Source organism: Gossypium hirsutum, chromosome A10, assembly GCF_007990345.1.
Source record: "Gossypium hirsutum isolate 1008001.06 chromosome A10, Gossypium_hirsutum_v2.1, whole genome shotgun sequence".
Classification (NCBI taxonomy): Eukaryota; Viridiplantae; Streptophyta; class Magnoliopsida; order Malvales; family Malvaceae; genus Gossypium; species Gossypium hirsutum.
In genome coordinates this window covers 98,617,304-98,635,389 of record NC_053433.1, presented here as the reverse complement: position 1 = coordinate 98,635,389, position 18,086 = coordinate 98,617,304, and the positions used below count along the sequence as shown (strand labels likewise).

The following is an 18,086-nucleotide window of genomic DNA, read 5'->3' as shown; positions in this document are numbered from 1 at the left end:
TCTCTCCAGAAGTGCTCTCAACAAAAATTCTCAAATTTACAGAAAGAGAACTATCTACAAAGGAATATATTGATCATATATCTATCAGGGAAAAATAAGGTACAGTATGAATAAAAGAACATACCGAAAATAAAATCTATGATGTCTCTGTCCTTACAACGTCTAGCAGTATAAACCAAAGCAGGCTACCTCACCTTAGTCTAATTAGCACCTCTACCTGATGCTCTCTAACCTCTGCCCATACCATTACCACCCCTGTCGGACCACAACCTCTAGGTAACTGCTGAACTGTCCGTTAAGGCTGAACAAACCCTGGAGCTAGAGTTTGCATCTGATTAGAACATTGTGAACAATCCCTGATATGGTTCTCCATCGACCCATATCACAGACACGCTCTTAACTTCCTCCAATAGTTATCCAGATACCATCTACCACAATCCTTACATGGTTGTGCCACAGTAGTGCAACCGAAACTTCAACCCTCGAAGGCTCATTAGGTCTGGCTTGTTTCTTAAGCCTTTGAGCAGAACTGCAGAACTTCAAATCTATTTTATTTTTACCTTTCTCATGCTCCCTATTTTCGCGCTCAATGTGCTTATCATCCTCAGCAATCCTCGCATTATCCATCAAGACAGCAAAAACCCGCTCCCTCTACGAAGCTATCAGAACCCTCAGATTATCCCTCAATCATTCCTCAAAATGGATGCACTTTTCATATTTAGTTGACACCATCCAACGAACATAACGACTCAGTTTTAAAAATTCAGCCTCATACTCGACCACAGTCCTACCCCCTAGGTAAGGCTCAAAAACTTGCATCTACGAGTATCCACGTAACTCGCCCTCACATATTTACTTTAAAAGATGCTCTTGAAGTGTTCCCAAGTAATCTGATTCGGTTGAGTACCTTCCTCAACCGTTAACCACCACTTGTATGCCTCGTCGCAAAGCAGAAATACTGCATCCTTCAATTTCTGCTTAGGGGTGCAGTCAATGTCATTCATAATCCTCTCTATAGCCTCCAATCGATATTCGGCCATAGTCGAGGTGACTCCAGTGATGCCCCTAAACAACTCAACACCATTGGACTAAAGTCGTTTAGTTACTGACCCACGACTCCCAAAACTAGAATAAGGCCTAGTAACCTTCTCCAAAACTCTAAGCGTGGCTTGGGATCATAGTCGTCCCCAGCCGAGTGACTTTGAGAACCAGTCTTAGCAGTAGGTGTAGCCGGTGTCTCACTTGTATTTAGATTAGGCATACTACCTATTGAGGACGACTCAGCTTGAGCCCCTCTACGACGCCCGCTACGCCCACAGGTACCGCATCCATGTGAACCACGAGTACTCATCGTATTTGTAAATTATCTACATTATGAATTTTTATGTATCAATTCCAGTATTTATTAATAGAAATTTTATGCTTCAAATAGTTACCAAAAGAAATTTCAGAAATGTTTCAATCACTATCTATCTTAATACAACTTTAATCGTTTCATTGTTTTCTAAACTAAAATATTTCTAAGTCAGAAGTACTTACAGGATCGGTGCCGGAGACCCGGTATTTTATAAAATTATTTTTCAGATTCATGCAGAAAAAAACTATACTCGAACAAATGGTTTTCTCGAAAATAATTTTGAACTCAAAATTTCACAGTCCGAATTTTACAAATTAGTTCTGATACCACTAAATGTAATACCCCAAACTCTATCTAGACATTATGGTTGAATTTGAAGTTGTTACTTAATATGATTTGCAAAAAAATTTTGGGTAAAGGGGAAATCGTCATAAACTTTTAAAATATCAATTTTATTCAAAATCATTTCTTAGCATTTTATTTATTGAAAATATACAATTCACTGCAGAAGACTACTTAAAAAGGGATATTTCCAAACCACAGTTCATTGTTTGAAAAACCTTTAATTTGGTAGCGATGCGTATTTTGTTGACTAAAACATTTGAGCAGTATTAAACAAAATACAAGAATAAGTTTAAAAATAACAATCCAAAAAGTCCAGAGAGTCCAAAATTTACAAAACAAAAATACCAAAATTTAAATAAACCATTTTAAATAAATTATGACATTAACCAAACTCCTTTAGCACCGACCTGAGGATTACTTGAAAATATCAGTTAAATAGGAAGTGAGTTTTGAAACTCAGTGTATAACGAATAAATTAAAACAGCTAAATGCATATCAGACAGATTTATTAGAAATAGATTTATAACAGAATAGAATAAATACAATATGTAATCCTACCCCTATCCGCTACACACCATCCTTGACCATCCCAACACACCACATGGGTCTAAAACACCCATCCATCCCTACACGCCATTTAGTGTCTCCAGGACACTTTACAAAAAAATCACAGCTGAGCTACTGGAGCAATAGACGATTTATCGCCCTTTTTACAAAATTACTTCCTCCACATGACATTTACAACCCAACCCAGATGCAGATATAGAATAAAATAAATATCATACAAATTCAGAGCAGAAATTATACCCATTGTTTTGCATGCACAACATATCAGATTCAAACCACATGTTTATCATAAATATTCAAATTTATTAATCATTCAACATCTTAATTACTTTTACAGATAGCTGAAACTACACTAACAGATATCCAGATTTCATGTTTTACATTACATAAACTCACATACCACTCTTACGAAAGGCCCACAGTTGAACGAGACTTCGTGTATGTCACTATGGAAAATTATAGAATTTTGGGCCCACACGACCCAAAATAATCCAAACCGTTTGTCACATATGGTCCAGCACACGGCCTAGCACACTACCGTATGGCATTGACAGTGTTATTTTTCAGCTTTGGCTATTCGTGATTTTTATGTTTCTTGTTGCGCACCTAATCTGGTTTCAACGTAACTCTAAGAATCGAGTAGTCCAAAACCTAATTGTTATAGCCAATTTTGGCCTAGCCAACAAGAAATAAAAACCCAAATTAATTCCAAAATATAAAAGTCCCAAAACAAAGTCCATTTTACAAAAAAAAAAGAAAAGAAAAAACAGCAGGCCCAATTTCCTTCAGCCACCAACCTTCTCACGCGCGCCACCACTGCTCGGGGCACCGATCACCGGCCTTCCATGCCTCTAACACTCCCATGACCTGCAAACATTTGGAAAAGAGGAAAATGGCAGCAAGAAGCACAAGCAGTAGCAGAGAATAAAATAATAATATGTTAATATGGGAATTGACTATAAAGCCGAAATGAAACTGATTGTAACGGGGGGAAGAATCGAATGTAAAGGGGGACTTTTGAAAGAGAGAAAAATCAAAAAGAAAGGGTTATGAACACAGAGATTAATCAAAGAAACGTTTTCAAAAGGTTTCATTTTTTTCATTTCCTATCTTTACCATTTATTTTATGTATTTATTTCGAATCTATATACAAATATATAAAAAGGGAAGATTTTTACCCGTATTTGGCGTTGGTACCCTGGGCATACGCTTCTCTAGTCTGAAAGCCGGCGGATCTCTAGAGATCCGGTTAAAACTTCGACAGAGGAAGCCAAAGGTTGAAGAATCTTTGTGGTTTTAAGAAGTTTGGGGTTTAGTTTTTGGTTTTTCAAGTCCTAAATCTTGTCTACGTGAAAAGAGGGTTCAACGGGGGAAGTTTTGAACTCTCCGACCACCGCGTACAGTGGCACCGTCGCCGGTGGTCGGCGGTTAGCATGACGGCCGGTAACCGGAGCCCATGGCCGGACATGGGGCTGAAAGAGAAGGGAAGGGTGATTTTTGTTTTTTTTTGGAAGAAGGAGTTTTGTAAACTAAATGATGAACCTACAGATTAAAAAGGAAGGAAATTTTTTGTTTTAAATCATTCCAAATGACGTCGTTTGGGAGGGTGGGGTCTGTGCACTTTCCCTAAAAGGGAAATTTATGCGTTTAGTCCTCCTCTTTCGCAACCTCGTTCAATTAACCCCCATTTTCTATCTTCTTTTGTTTTTTTTAAATTTGGCCCTCAGATCTTGTTTGGTTTTCGTTTTGATCCCTAATTAACTATCCAATATTTATACTTTTATACCCCGAATTGTAATTTGTTTTTGGAAATATCCTAAATCTATTTAATTCATTTATTAACCCTTTTAATGTTTCATTTATATGTTATGTCAAACATTTTATATGTTGTTTATTTACATCTATTCTAACTTATTTTAATGTACTATTTATTCAAATTTTTATTATTTATTTTAACTAACTTTATGTATATATGTCACTTTAATCTATTTTATATGTATTATTTATTTCTTTATTCCTTACCTATATTATATATATGTATACATATAGTTTATTTCAGGCTTTTTTATATATTTATAATTCTTTAAAAATTGTTATATATTTATTTCAAATTATTTTATATTTTAAGTTATTGTATATTATGTATTTCGAATAACTCTCTTTATATTACCTTTGAACTATTAACATTATAAAATATATTTATATTGTCTATTTTTAATTCTTTTACGTATTATATATTTTAAACTTCTTATTTATTACTTTTAAATTAAATTGTATATTATTTATTTTAAAATTATTTTATATACCTTATTTTAGACCCATTCTACTTATTCCATATTTTACACTTTTATTTGTATATATATTATCTATTTTAAAATTATTCATATGAATTTTTTTTATTTGCTTTGTATAATATAGATTTTAAAATTCTTCTACATTATTTATTTTAAACTCGCTTTATGTATTATTCATTTGAAATTGTTTATTTATTTACTTTAAAATTTATATATATATTATCAAATTTTAAATTATTATATCCATTTTTCATATATATATACATACTAGTTATTTCTTTGATGTCTCGTATATTAACTATTTTAAAAATCTCTTTTACACATACTCTATTTTTTAATTTATTTTGTACATTGTTTATAGTAAATTTCTTTTTCACGCTATTCATTTTAAATTCGTTTGTCATTATTTGTAAATTCGTTTACATTTTATGCATTTAAGTTTGCCTTATATCTTTTTCTATTTAACCCATTGGCTTTTTAGTTATCGACGCTATTATTTGAATGTTGCATGATTATTGCTATTGCATGTATGTAAATTTGCTTACTTACGTTCATATTATTGCCATGCGCTTGTGGGATATTTTGTGCGAGGATCATTGTTCTATGTCGTACCATATTTTATTTCATATCTTTGCCTCGCGAATTAAACCTCAATGTATTTATCCAATAAATCACCTTATTTTAACCTAAATAAATAACACATGTTGCTTGAATATTGCATTCGCTACTATTCAAAAGCAAAATTTTCCAAATAAAGCAATGTCATGCATTTTGAAATATCGAGGAATTGTGCCCTAACTTACGGGGTTTCGATTTTCTAGTTGTTTCTAAATAGCAAAATATCATTTTCAGGTTTTAAAACACATGAAATTCTCATTCAAATTAGGGGACAACTTTGTGCTCGGGAATTCATGGTATTGTGTCCTAACTTACGGGATGTGATACTCTGATATCTCGAGACAAGGAAATCTCTAAACAATCGATTCAAGCTAACTCAAGCATTTTTAAAATCGACGTCAATAAAAAGGATTGTATTTTAAAATCCATTCCCGATTTTCAACTTTCGACATTAAGACATTAACTAATCAATTCGGTACCAATTTTTGGGCGTGTCGAGGGTGCTAATCCTTCTTCGCACGTAACCGACTCCCGAACCCATTCTCTCAAGTTTCGTAAACCAAAGGCACTGTTTTAGTAAACTAAAATTGATTTATTAAAACAAAGGTGATCCGATCACACCTAATAAAGATCGGTGGCGACTTCCGTTTTAATTTTCGCTTTCAAACCAAGTCGATTCCCGTTTTCAAAAATGATTTCGACACTAATTTGACAGAAACACAATTCAATTAACACGTTCTCTTACCAAATCTAACCACAAAATGGCAAAATCATGCCAACAAAAATTCCCAAAACAGCGTTTGACAACTTACCCCCAAACGAAACAACCAAACAGCACAGAGCTTAACTTGCCAAAGGATCAAATGCCTCGTGAGTTTCCCCTAAAAGAACTCTACGATTAGCACAGCATACAACCCCAAATTATATAGATAAAAAAATAAAGAAAAACAAAAAGAATCACACCACCACTCAAGAATAGATTCGATCACACACATACATGCCCCTCAACCAAAATTGAATGCTACACAACGCCAATCAAAATAACTAAAGAAAGGCTGGAGTTGCTAAAGAAAGAAAGAACAAAAGCAAGAAAATCACTTACTGGAACCGCGAGAAGCAACTTAGTAACAAGCCAAATGAATGAAAATTGAAAAGAAAAAAAAAAGAAAAACAACAAACAAAAGGGAACGTGCAAAAACTATAGAGGAAATTTAAGAAATTTGTTGGGATTTATTTTAAAAGAAAAACAATTGAATATTAGGAAATTAAAACCAAAACCAACCCAACTACCCAACTTTTATCAGATTACCCAAAGGACGATTTCAAATTAATCCAACTACTATAAAGTCAACTTGAAAAAAATAGCAAAAACCTTTCCATTCTGCTCCCACCTAGATTCAAACACCTGACTTCAAACATAATTGAAGTTGACACTTACTAATGTCAGATTTTAACAAATAGAAATTCATATATATTTTTTTGGAAGGTTACAATAGTGCCCCTTAAATTTCGGTATTGTCGATTGCACAAAATAACTCTCTGTTGTCATCTTTGGGTTGCAAAACACTCAGAAAAACTTTGCTCAGATACCAAATGTTGTAAACTGGAGAAGAATTTATGAGATAAAAAGAATTGATGGAGAAAATTTGATGCATTAAATTGAAACAACATTGGCTTTATATAGAGCCTTACATAATAAACCAAGCTAAAATTAAATAACATGTTCAATTTTGATAATAGGGCGTTTCATAAATCGCCTTCTTTAAGGGATCATCTTGTTAAGCATGATCAATGGCTTCTTGAAGTTCTGTTATTTCTTTCATATGATCTATAAATTTTCTATTTCTTCATTCCATATGAGCATCTTTTTTCATTCATAATTTGGTCTAAAAATTTCTACTTGTGTTCAACTTCATATGATTACTCCAAACTTGAGTAGTGGTATAATTTCTCTCTTCTTTAAGTAACCATTTTGCCCCAAAACGAAATACTAATTTCCTTTTCCTCTAATATTTGAAAAATGAATTGGTTTGTCATTAGATTCAATGGCTAGTTTTGCAAAACCATGGCTTCGAGGGAATTGTCTGTTCAATCCATGTTAATGAAGGCTCTATCAAGCTTTTCTTTGGTAGTTTGATATTCCATTTTTAGGTCGGACTGAATAAATTCATCTCTCATCATATCAATATCGAATAAATAACTTTTGTCAATCCATTCATTAAATTGCATAACCAACACTTCATCAATGTCACAACCTCCACGTTTTTCCCACTAAGACAAGTGGATAAATGTTGAGGGTTAGATTTTTTAAGATTAAAACTAAATTGATACAATGTATAAATTTTGAAGGTTAAAGTTGTTATTATGTCAATTTTAAAAGCTACCACCGTTAACTAACAGGTGACCAAAAAAGGCAAAATTGAATAGTTGGATGACTATTTTATGACTTTTCATAGTTGGGTGATCAAAGAAGAAATTTACTAATAGTTGGGTGATCATTTTGTAACTTTCATAATAGGATGATCAAGAAAGAAATTTACTAATAGAAGACTGACTACTAGTGTAGTTTACCCTTAAATAATTCATGTAAAATTAAAAATAAAAATATTAAAATAGATAAAGTTTATATATTTATCTGATATTAAGATTTGAAATTTTTAGTTACGTTTGGTTTATAATTTAGATTTAAATTTAAAATTTTATATTAATATAACATAATATAATATAAATTATTTTGATTATGTTGCAATAAAATTATTGAATTAAATTTCTATGTTATATTTTGATAAAGTCACGTGTGTTGCAAGTAATATTTATATACATTTTTTTGCCTAAGTTTATATGGATTTGATTGCAATAGTTTCTCCAACATATAGCACTAGTTCCTTCCTATTTGTTTTAAGACTTGTCTTCAAATTCCAAACTGTGATTTCCAAGTTGTAGTTTCAAATAAAGGCAAGTCATCCTTGACTCCCTTGTACATTAAAGGAAGAGAAAACATTACAAGTAAACCCACATTAACAGTTGGATGAATTCCAATCCTTATTAAGGCAATTATACCCACACCCAAATTAAACACACCGAAACATCCAAGATGTCCAACTACTCTCACCTCCATCCATCAATTAAGCATAAGCATCTGGATTCTGAAGTAGATAGGCTTCCACTACTTTGTACATAGCCAAGGCCTTCTCTTTGCCTGCCTTGATTTCCTCTTCGGTTAGCACAAAATCACCCTTTGTGTAATAAGTGCTCGTCATCTTGTTTATGCTTCCACCATCTGCCGTGCTTTCAAATTTAACTTCATATGAAATCTTTTCAAGCTTGTACATCATTCCATCACCTTCAATCAAACTGTATTTGAACGAAAAATTCTTTTCATCAAGCTCATCCACCCGGTTCTTGATGAACTTAACTTGGCTACCTGCATCGTATTATCCTTAATCAGTGTTAGTTAATCAAACCCAAAGTGATATTACTATGGACAGCAAGTTCAGTAGCTTATTCCACCTTCAGCAAAGTTGATCTGCCTGATGGTGCCAGCTCCTCCATCGCCACTAATTTCAATGCTTTGAATAGCCAATGGCATGAGTTTTGGGATGAGATTGTGAGAGTCAAGAATCAAGGCTTTGAAGAGCCTGGCTGGAGGGATTGTGGAACTGTACTCATCGCTGTAACTGCTCACACCCATTGTAGGTTTGTATATATCAGAGAAATGGAGATTTGATGTAAATTTGTGGAGGTGATTGCCACTTGTGCAAGAAGGGGTTGTATATATAGGTTGAAGTACTAGGGATGCCTTAGCCTTTAAATTTGTTTGCTTTGATTGTCATTTATTTTAAGGTTGAGTTTCCAATGACATGAGGATTGTAAGTGAAGTAGAGCATCATATAGTTGTGTTATTACAAACGCAAAGAACAAATACATACATATTTTTATATATAATGGCACAAATCAACCTCTTAAGACACGGAGTTTCCGCTTGTCTTTATTGGAATGACTGATTATATATGCATTGTTACAAATGCCATTTGGTAAATTGTAAAGCATTTTAGAGGCAAAAAAAATGAAAACAGAAATCTCGGTAAATTTCTCAAACTCAAAAGGGATGAGTAACACTTAATATTTCTATGGAGATTATTTTATCTATCTGTGTTTATGCTAAGATTACAGCACAAGGAAGAACATGCCATGTCATGGAGATTATTTTATCTATGTTTATGCTAAGATTACACCACAAGAAAGAGCATACCAGAGTGTGAGAATATTTGTAATGGAAGTTTTTTAAAAGAAGATTAAGCATACTAAAATCAATACCTAATATTTAAAATTGGAATAACATAAAAAGAATGGCAGTAAATATCAATTTTCTTAAATACTAATTGGTGAAAAAATCCATAATGTTTTATATTTAAGAGTATATGCCAATTCTATGGTTAGATTCCTTATTATTTTGTTTATTATATTTAGACAATACTTTGTCCGCTTTGTTCGACCACATCTAGGGAAATTCATTTCCCATCCTTTCAACAACTTATTAAATGGCATTTGTGTCTAGCCTTTTTCATTCAGTTTTTGTATACCATTTTTAAGTCAAAGCCTCGTTAAACATCATTAATTCACCGTAATAATTAAGGTTGAGAAAAAAATCGATTTACTATTTATGAAATTTAAGTTTAAAAGTTGCGATTATTTGAAATTTAATTATATTTTATATTTTATTTAATATATAATTAATTTTAATTTTTATAATATAAAAATAATCAAATTATGATTTTAATTTTTTAGTGCAAATTAAATAATCAAACAACCGTTCCAACTGATGGTAGATACCAACTTAGCCTGGTTTTTTCGATGGTAGGATTAATCCATTTCGTAAGGATAAATCAAAAACCACAACCAAACCTGACAACAACGATCCAGTTTTCAGTGATTGATTAACCATCGATATAAAAGACAATCATATTCAATGGCTAAGTAAACTTTTGAGTGCATCGTCATGAAAATTGATCCATGAAATGCCAAAATGGTGGACTATTGGTAATATAAATGAGGATAAACTCAAATTCTTTCAATGCAATTTCATTACAAAACATTTACTTCAATGGTTTTGACACTGGTTTTTATCAGACATTTGATATACACACAGAAAAGGGGGGGGGGCAGGGGAGGGAACTAACATTAGAACTTGAGACAAAGAACTAAAAAGGAAATGATGTTAATCATTATTTGGTAAGTCATGGCCCGATATTAGCAAGGCGGCATAGAGAAGTTCATTCCAGAAGTCTGGAACACCTGGGAGGCACCAATGGCTGCAATCCTGGAACATGCCGGGGGTCCTCGGGATCTCTAATGGTCGATAAATCGATGGATGCCCATCTTTTCTGTAAGCTGTCATCTTGGTGATGTTAAGATAAAATACTGGTGTTTTCATTTCTGATATTACTGATTCCAGGATGCTCATCATCCATGGATATGGGGCTAAGCTGGTCTCATTTGATATAGGCTCTGTTTCACCATGACAGTTCCCACCTGTATCCCACTGCCCTTTCCTGAAACGCCATTGTTAGCGAGATATGACCGTCCAAATACATGAATAAACATATCAAAAACATACCCGAGATCGGTGTCCGAGTAACATAGATTAAAACCTTTTTTTTTTTTTTACCTGAAATGAGAAGAAGAGTATCCTGCAAAGAAGACCCTGGTGTGCTTTCTATCAATGTTGGAATCAACCCATTGTGCCCATGTTTTCAATGCCTTTGTGAATGCTTCTTTTACTTCCATTCTGTCATAGACATGGCTGCCTTCCTGGAAGTAATTTTTGCTGCGATTTTAACACCAAATGCTTATCAGAAACTTATGGCAATTCTAGAAATTGATGGAAGACAAAGAAAATGGTATACCCTTTGCCAGTTTTTTGGTGAGTCCACCAATGGCCAGTGTTGAAGACAATTATATCGGCATTACTGTACTTAGAACCCTGAATCATGTCAAGCCTCAGTGTCTCCCTCCTAATCTCACTTTTATCAGAGATTTTCCATTCTTGGACTAGGAATGGTGATTTGATGAAGTCTATTGTGCACTGGTAATCCTATAATCATTTCAGCAAAAAAAAACCCAAATTCTAGAGAAACAAACCAAAAAAAGAAAAACAGTTTTCACTGACTAAAATTGCAAATTGAAGAATGCTTTTTGTTGACTCACTTGGAATCTGAGAGAAAAGAAACCTTGAGTCCTGTACTCATTCCTGCTGGAAACTTCAAAGAGACGTCTCTTATCTTTCAATGATTCTCTCAATGAACACACCAGTGATTCCCACATGTTCCTATTCAAAGAGTCTCCCACGAAAACCAGCCTCTTCCCTCTCAACATTTCCAGCATTTTCCTCCCATTAAACCTACACGAATTCAACAATTATTAGAAACAAAGTGGTCGAGGATTGTAAAGTGCTTGATAAAAATCTTGAACAAAATTCTCAAGTTATAGACCTTGGAATTTGACAATCAAAAGGCTTCCATCGGTATCTAACGTAACTGAAATCGACCCGGCCGTTCTTGAAGCAGTTGAAAGAATCATCAACGTAGGGGCAAGACCCTGGTATGTAAGCAGGGCGAGAATCATCCAAGACCCAGTTGCCATTAAAAATGTCGCAAGAACTAAGGTCTTTAATCACATCGTTCCCGTCTTCGAGAGAATTCCCAGGAGTTCTTTCAACTGCGGTGACAGAAGAAAGAGTGCAGTTGCTCCGAACGTCGGAGACAATGCAGGTGTTGGAAGAAGAAACGGAGGTGAAGGAGGCGATGTAGTCGGCGGCAAATCGAAGACGAGTTGCTAATGCCAAGGCTAACGCGTTCGGGGAACGCTGGTTGAAAGACGTTGAAAGGAAGAAGAGGGAAAGAAGGAGCAAGAACATGTAAAAAATATGGGTTCTTGATCGCCATAGAAGACATGGGGCGGTTCTTGAGAATTGCATCAAAATGGAGATCATGGTCTTGAAAGATGCCATTAATGGGGGAAACGGTAGGTTTTTTTTTTTTTTACAAGAAAAATAGAGGATGTTTTGGCACATTGTGGAGGGAATAGTAGTTTTTTTTCTTCTTTTTTACTTTAAAAAAAGTTTTAACTCCATAACATTAATACTTTTTTTTTTAATCTTAGAATCTCAAGCATCAAAATTTTCTGGTTGATTTCAGAATCTTACAGGTTTTCTTGTCATTAGTTTCCAGGTTTATAGTTGCATGGTTCACACCAAGGGTTTTATAGTTGCATGGCTCACACCAAGGGCCAAAAGCCAATCTTTATAATTTGGTCTGATTTAATCTCTTTACCATGCATATTATTATTATTAGGTCTGAAATGATGACAAGATTTAACAACGAGTTGACGTATAAATTTATTATCAATTAAACATGATTGACAGACTTCTATTTAATCTTAATTGTGTTATGGAATGATTATAAAAAAAATCTCTAGAATCACTTTTAGATTATAGAAGAGATATTAATAAGATCTCTTGGTCCCATCTTTGAGTTAATAAAGCATTGGAACGGATGTATCAGACAAACTTATTTTTTAGTGAAAGCAGTAAATAAATTACATATATATATATGACTTTGAAACAGAGTAATTGAAAGCAGAGAAAGGAAATCTTTGACCTCTGTAGATTATAGATAATTAAACATGTCAAAGGAATGGGGTGAGCCCTATAATAATGGACCCAACCCCAAACAAAATGCTAGTGGTTGCCTTGTTTGAACCGCTTTCCTCAGCTTCAAGGTGCTCTTCAACGTCGAAATTACCTGCATTAAACACATACAAGATTATAGATTATTATTATTTATGGCATCTGCGATTGAAAAATGTTTTCAACACCAAAAAAGAGCTACCTCTTTCAGGACCATAGCTACATCCAGCCTTAATTGTGTCTCTGATATCGTGAATGGTTGCCTTGCTGTAGAACACAAAGTTTTTCATGATGTTCTCTATACAGTTGAGAACAAGGTGGGTCTCTGAGAGGCAAGGTCCACTGCAATATTCGTCGGTGTATTCAGGTGGGACGTCTAGATTTCCACTTGCACTCAATCTGCTAGATTCTTCACAGCTGCTATAAATCTGAAAGAAAGGGGAAAAAAATCAAAATATGAACAAACAAAACAATTCCGTCTAATTATGATTTTAGTCCAACTACTATGTTAAAATTTGGATTTAATTCTTTTACTTTATTTTTTTTTATCTTAACCTCATTTGATCCCTTAATTTTTATATTTTTCTAGTAAATTCAAATTGATAACATTATTAGTTGGTGCTATTAAATAGACCGCGGAGAAATTTAATGGAAGCCATGGGACCTTGGTCCCCAAAAATTTTAGAAAATTATCATTACGGCTTTGAAAAGTTTTAAAAATTTTAATTATACCTTTAGTTTTTTTTAAAATTTTCATTATTAATTAGACCTTAATTTTTTTTGAAATTTTAGTAAAGCTACTAAAATTTGATGTGACACTCTCCGACTATAAAATGATGACATTTTTCTATTTAAAAAAATTGTCGTTAGTGTTTAAGTAACATGTAATTTTATTATTGGTTGCACATGATCAACTAGATTTTCATGTGGCCCTGATTAAGAATGAATCAAAGATATTTGTGCTTAGGGGCCTAAATAAAATTAAAAAATCTTTAAGGGCAAAAGAGAACTTTTATATTAAAAAACCTAAATTAATATATAAATTTTAAAGAAAGGCTAAAAATCAATTTATCCATTTCAACCAAGGGGAGAGGCGATGTCCTTCCAACCCCCTTTGATTCATCCTTGGTTTTGACTATATGGTCGAATAACTGTAAATACTAAAAATAGCACCATCACTTTAATGGCAAGAACTAACAATGTTATCAATTTGGACTTATAGACAATATTGTAAAATTAGACATAGAAAATTATTCCACACTGAAGTGGAAAGATCAAATTTTAAATTTCAGCATAATTGAGGGACTAAAATCAAATTGGACCAAACAATTCCATTAATAGATATTTAAGAACATGAAAATCTTACATATTTATCATTGAAACATAGCAATGCCTTGGCGACAATTTGAGCTGGATCATCACCAAAACTGCCTGTTTCAGGCAAATCTTCATCGGCCTTACACAAGTGGAACCAGAAAATAGACATGCATACTATCGTTACTGCTAAAACCCACGATTTCCCGACTGTATGCAAGGACGCCATTGTTGAAGCTTTAAAGACACTTTGAAGTAAATATAAGAGAAGGAAAGATGCATTTGAGCTTACTTATATATATATATATATAGTGATTAACTATCATGCAGCAGCCTAGCACGTAACATAAAACTGGTTTCTGTATATAAACATTGGCAAAAACGGTGTCGTTTTAATGTACTCGAAGTTCCACCTTTGACGAGTTTGGTAAATTTGATAGGAAAAAGAAAGGAAGCGTTTACGTTGGAGGAAGGCTAAAGAGGTCAATAGGAATTGGAGCAGATGAGTGGAAGCCACCAACTTTTACTGATTCCAGATATCAAACCTAAAATCATAAAACGTTTATAACTTTTAGTGCAAGTCAAGGTTTCTTTTTATTTTAGAAAAAATTAATGGGTAATTTGTCTATATCCTAGACAAAGTCAAGGATTTTTCAATGACATTTTAAATTATTTTATACAATATGAAAACAAAAAGAATATACTCATATCAAATATATATATAAACATATCTAACAATCACACAACATCGTGAAATACGAATACCATAACATACAAGGGTGAAGCTAAAACAATTTTTTAGGTAAGGCTGAATGAAATTTTAATTTTTTATAATCTATATCTTTATAATTTTTAAAGGATTAAACCGAATTTTTATAATTTTAGGGGGGGCAAAGTAAAATTTTGCATTTACTAATTTAAAATTTTAAAAAAAAACTTAGAGGGCCTATGTAACAGCCTAATTTTCAGTGGTGTCGGAATAGTGATTCGAGATCACTAAATCTGACAAATGAGTAGGAAATATTATTAATTTAGTGAGTATAAATTAAATGTGAAGTTAGGAAAAAAAATTGAAAATAGTGAATAGTGTACTAAAAATAAATATTAAAATAATTAGAATCGAGAACAAGGTATTGAGACCTCGATAATTTTAAATTGAGTCATAAATATTTTTATAAATATTTATGGAGTGTTAATATGTTAGTATTAAAGTTTCGTCAAGAAATTTTAAAGTTCTCATAGTTAATTGAACAAAAAAGACTAAATTGTATCAAATGCAAAATTATGGGAAATGATCAAATAGCTTAATTGATAAAAGAAAGAGGGTTTAAAAGGAAAACAGACCCAAGATCTATTTGGGCTGGATGGAAAGGGCATGAAATCAGCAAGAAAATAAGGAGAATTAAGGGTAAAATTGGAAAATTGCAAAATTTACTTAATAAAGCTAGGACTAAAGTGGAATTATCTAGATTTCTCTTTATTTTTCTGCATTCTCATCAGAAAAACGCCATGGAGGAGTTCTATTAAGCTGGTTTTTCATATTTTTACTCCAAGTAAGTTCAATTCTTGATTATTTCTTGAACTTTTTGTGTTTTTGTGACTTTTACAACTAGGTCCACTTGTTGAATTTATTAGGCTTTTATTCTATGAAAGAAATTGAAAGTTTATATATATATATGTGCTGGAATTATATGATGATTTGGCATGGAATTAGAGTTTTAAATTGTTTATATGTTGATTTTATTGTAAGAATTGAATAGAAAGTGAATGTTTGGGACCTAATTGTAAAAGAGTTTGAATTTAGAGTTTTATGTGGAAATTCTGAATTTAAATAGTTGTGAAATAACTTATAATGTTTAAGAAAAGTATTAATTGAGAAAATTATCTTAATTGAGGGGTTAATTGAGTAAGGACTGAATTGTATGAATTGTGAAATTTGGGGCAAAATGGAAATCAACATTTTGCACTAAAACTGTTTTGGACAGCAGCAGTAGTCTAACTTTGAAAAATCACCAAAAATTGTAGAAATGGAATTAGAGGATGAATAAAATATGAAATTAAAGCTTATTGAGTCTAGTTTCTTATAAAAGAAATTATGTAAGCAATGGAATCATGAGATACAATAACTTTTGTGAGACAAGATCAGAATAATTTCGGGTTTCCTTGTTTTGAATTTGGAAAATCATCAAAAATTGGATAAAAATAATTAGAGGCTTAAATGTATATGTTTAGAATTCTGAATGAGTCTATTTTCAAGAGAAACAAACGAGGACATCATTCGAATCTTGTACGAGAAGATAATTAATTTTTAGTGAAGAAGGGTCGGAACTGTCAAACAGCAGAACATGGGAGACTTCAATGAATAAACTGTATTAATTGGCCCAACCAAAAATTATGAAAATTTTATGGTAAGAATATATGTGAATCTAGTTTCTGGGAAAATAATGGGTCTTAATTTGGAGTTCTTTAGCTCAAGATAAAAATAATTTAGTGACTATGACACAGATGGACAGCTTGAATATTCACATAAATAGATAGTGAAAATTATAGATAATGTTACCTACAAGTGTGTTGTTTATACTAAGGATGTGGATGGAGAGGAGGAGGAGGAAAAATATACAAAAATATATGAATGAATCGTGTATAAATTGATTACATGCCCGATTATAATCGATAAGTGTTGAATTAGAAACGATATAATGTTTTATTTGGAATATTTATTATGAAATTATGATTATCGCTATAATACAAAAATCGAACTTGTGAGTTTATATAACTAAATTTAGTAATCATTTGTTAATATTATTAAATTTCAATATTATTTTATGAATGGTGATTAATATTTATGTAAGTTAATTGTTGAAAATAAGTAAATTATGTACAAAAGTTATGAAATTAAATTGAGAATTTCGGAAGAACGGAACGCAGGAAATGAGTACAATCTTTCAGTGAAAAAGATGATTTGACGGTAAATTACCCAAGTAAACCGAGATTCAGCATTTGTTGCAAATTCTCGTGTTTGCTTTCCGTTTAGCTCGTACGAGCTTCCGTTAACTCATATGAGTTTCAGTTAACCCTTTTGGGGTTTCAGTTCAGCTCTGATGAGCTTCAGTTAGCCTCCGGGCTTCCGTTTAGCACTTATGTGCTTCAGTTAGCCTTTGGGCTGCCGTTTAGCACTTATGTGCTTTAGCTAGATTTCGGGCTTCAGATCACGATGTACTTAAATCCGTAAGCTGTTCCTTGGATGGACAAGTTGGTAAGTCGTAAATGTAACATGTGGAAAAAGAAATGTAAGTAATGTTATCATTATTATTATTGAGCTCAATTATGTGATTTTAGCATTCAGAGATTGTGTTTGATAAGATATGTTAGTAAATTATGAGTATGTGAATCAAAGTGACAAAATTTAAACACCTAATGAGGTTGAGCTGATTCACACGAATTTGTCATTTGAAATTGTGATTGACAGGAAGAAACAGTGAATTACATGCTTATCAATGGTTACACATAATTATCTGAAAAACAAGAAAAATGACAGTTATTGATATATGGAAATGTAAGACATTGATCTATGAATGTGGAATATGTTTGATAAATGTGTTCATTCTTAACTATGGAATTATGTACCTCATGTGTGCTATTTGCATAAAGATGATATTTCAAATACTTTGGTGAGTAAAGCTTAAATATGAAATAGTATGAAATCGAGACAAGTTGTTATGAAAATATATTTAAATTATCTGTAAGTGTTTTTGTACTCCTCGGTAATGCCTCGTACTCTATTCCGGCGACGGATACGGGTAGGGGGTGTTATAGCCTAAATGGTATCAGAGTTATGGTTTAGTCGGTTCTCGGATTAACCTAGCGTATGTGAGTTTAGCTATACATGCTATATTACTACTCG

General features: G+C 32.7%; 3 protein-coding genes across 4 annotated transcripts; all 3 read right to left on the bottom strand.

Annotated features, from left to right (window-relative positions):
- Positions 1-8,091: 8,091 nt before the first annotated feature.
- LOC107896642 (major allergen Pru ar 1) lies at positions 8,092-8,979 on the bottom strand. The gene is made up of 2 exons (XM_016821854.2): positions 8,692-8,979; positions 8,092-8,605 (listed from the first exon to the last, which is right to left on the bottom strand). Exons 1-2 carry the CDS (start codon positions 8,870-8,872, stop codon positions 8,307-8,309), a joined length of 480 nt encoding a protein of 159 aa, XP_016677343.1. The 5' UTR covers positions 8,873-8,979; the 3' UTR covers positions 8,092-8,306.
- A 1,221-nt stretch (positions 8,980-10,200) lies between these two features.
- On the bottom strand, positions 10,201-12,418 carry LOC107896641 (protein trichome birefringence-like 4). Of its 2 annotated transcripts, none has more exons than XM_041079400.1 (5): positions 11,673-12,418; positions 11,389-11,581; positions 11,088-11,266; positions 10,850-11,008; positions 10,201-10,733 (listed from the first exon to the last, which is right to left on the bottom strand). In XM_041079400.1, the coding sequence occupies exons 1-5, from the start codon at positions 12,251-12,253 to the stop codon at positions 10,400-10,402; spliced, it is 1,446 nt and encodes a 481-aa protein (XP_040935334.1). In that variant the 5' UTR covers positions 12,254-12,418; the 3' UTR covers positions 10,201-10,399. The 2 variants fall into 2 exon arrangements, with proteins under 2 accessions (XP_040935334.1, XP_016677342.2); XM_016821853.2 differs by having other exon boundaries at positions 11,088-11,275; positions 11,673-12,416.
- Positions 12,419-12,737: 319 nt separating this feature from the next.
- Positions 12,738-14,514, bottom strand: LOC121208530 (uncharacterized). The gene is made up of 3 exons (XM_041079399.1): positions 14,235-14,514; positions 13,071-13,296; positions 12,738-12,983 (listed from the first exon to the last, which is right to left on the bottom strand). Exons 1-3 carry the CDS (start codon positions 14,409-14,411, stop codon positions 12,868-12,870), a joined length of 519 nt encoding a protein of 172 aa, XP_040935333.1. The 5' UTR covers positions 14,412-14,514; the 3' UTR covers positions 12,738-12,867.
- Between the last annotated feature and the right edge of the window lie 3,572 nt (positions 14,515-18,086).

Bases quoted from the DNA above. Each gene is read 5' to 3' on its own strand.
- LOC107896642 (XM_016821854.2), bottom strand. From the start codon at position 8,872: ATGGGTGTGAGCAGTTACAGCGATGAGTACAGTTCCACAATCCCTCCA. The intron at 8,606-8,691 runs GTGGAATAAGCT...AATACGATGCAG, and splicing joins GCAGATCAACTTTGCTGAAG to GTAGCCAAGTTAAGTTCATC.
- LOC107896641 (XM_016821853.2), bottom strand. From the start codon at position 12,253: ATGTGCCAAAACATCCTCTATTTTTCTTGTAAAAAAAAAAAAAACCTA. The intron at 11,582-11,672 runs GTCTATAACTTG...GAATTCGTGTAG, and splicing joins TTTGATTGTCAAATTCCAAG to GTTTAATGGGAGGAAAATGC. The intron at 11,009-11,087 runs GTATACCATTTT...TTAAAATCGCAG, and splicing joins CACCAAAAAACTGGCAAAGG to CAAAAATTACTTCCAGGAAG.
- LOC121208530 (XM_041079399.1), bottom strand. From the start codon at position 14,411: ATGGCGTCCTTGCATACAGTCGGGAAATCGTGGGTTTTAGCAGTAACG. The intron at 13,297-14,234 runs GTAAGATTTTCA...CCTTTCTTTCAG, and splicing joins TATGTTTCAATGATAAATAT to ATTTATAGCAGCTGTGAAGA. The intron at 12,984-13,070 runs GTAGCTCTTTTT...TGTTTAATGCAG, and splicing joins TAGCTATGGTCCTGAAAGAG to GTAATTTCGACGTTGAAGAG.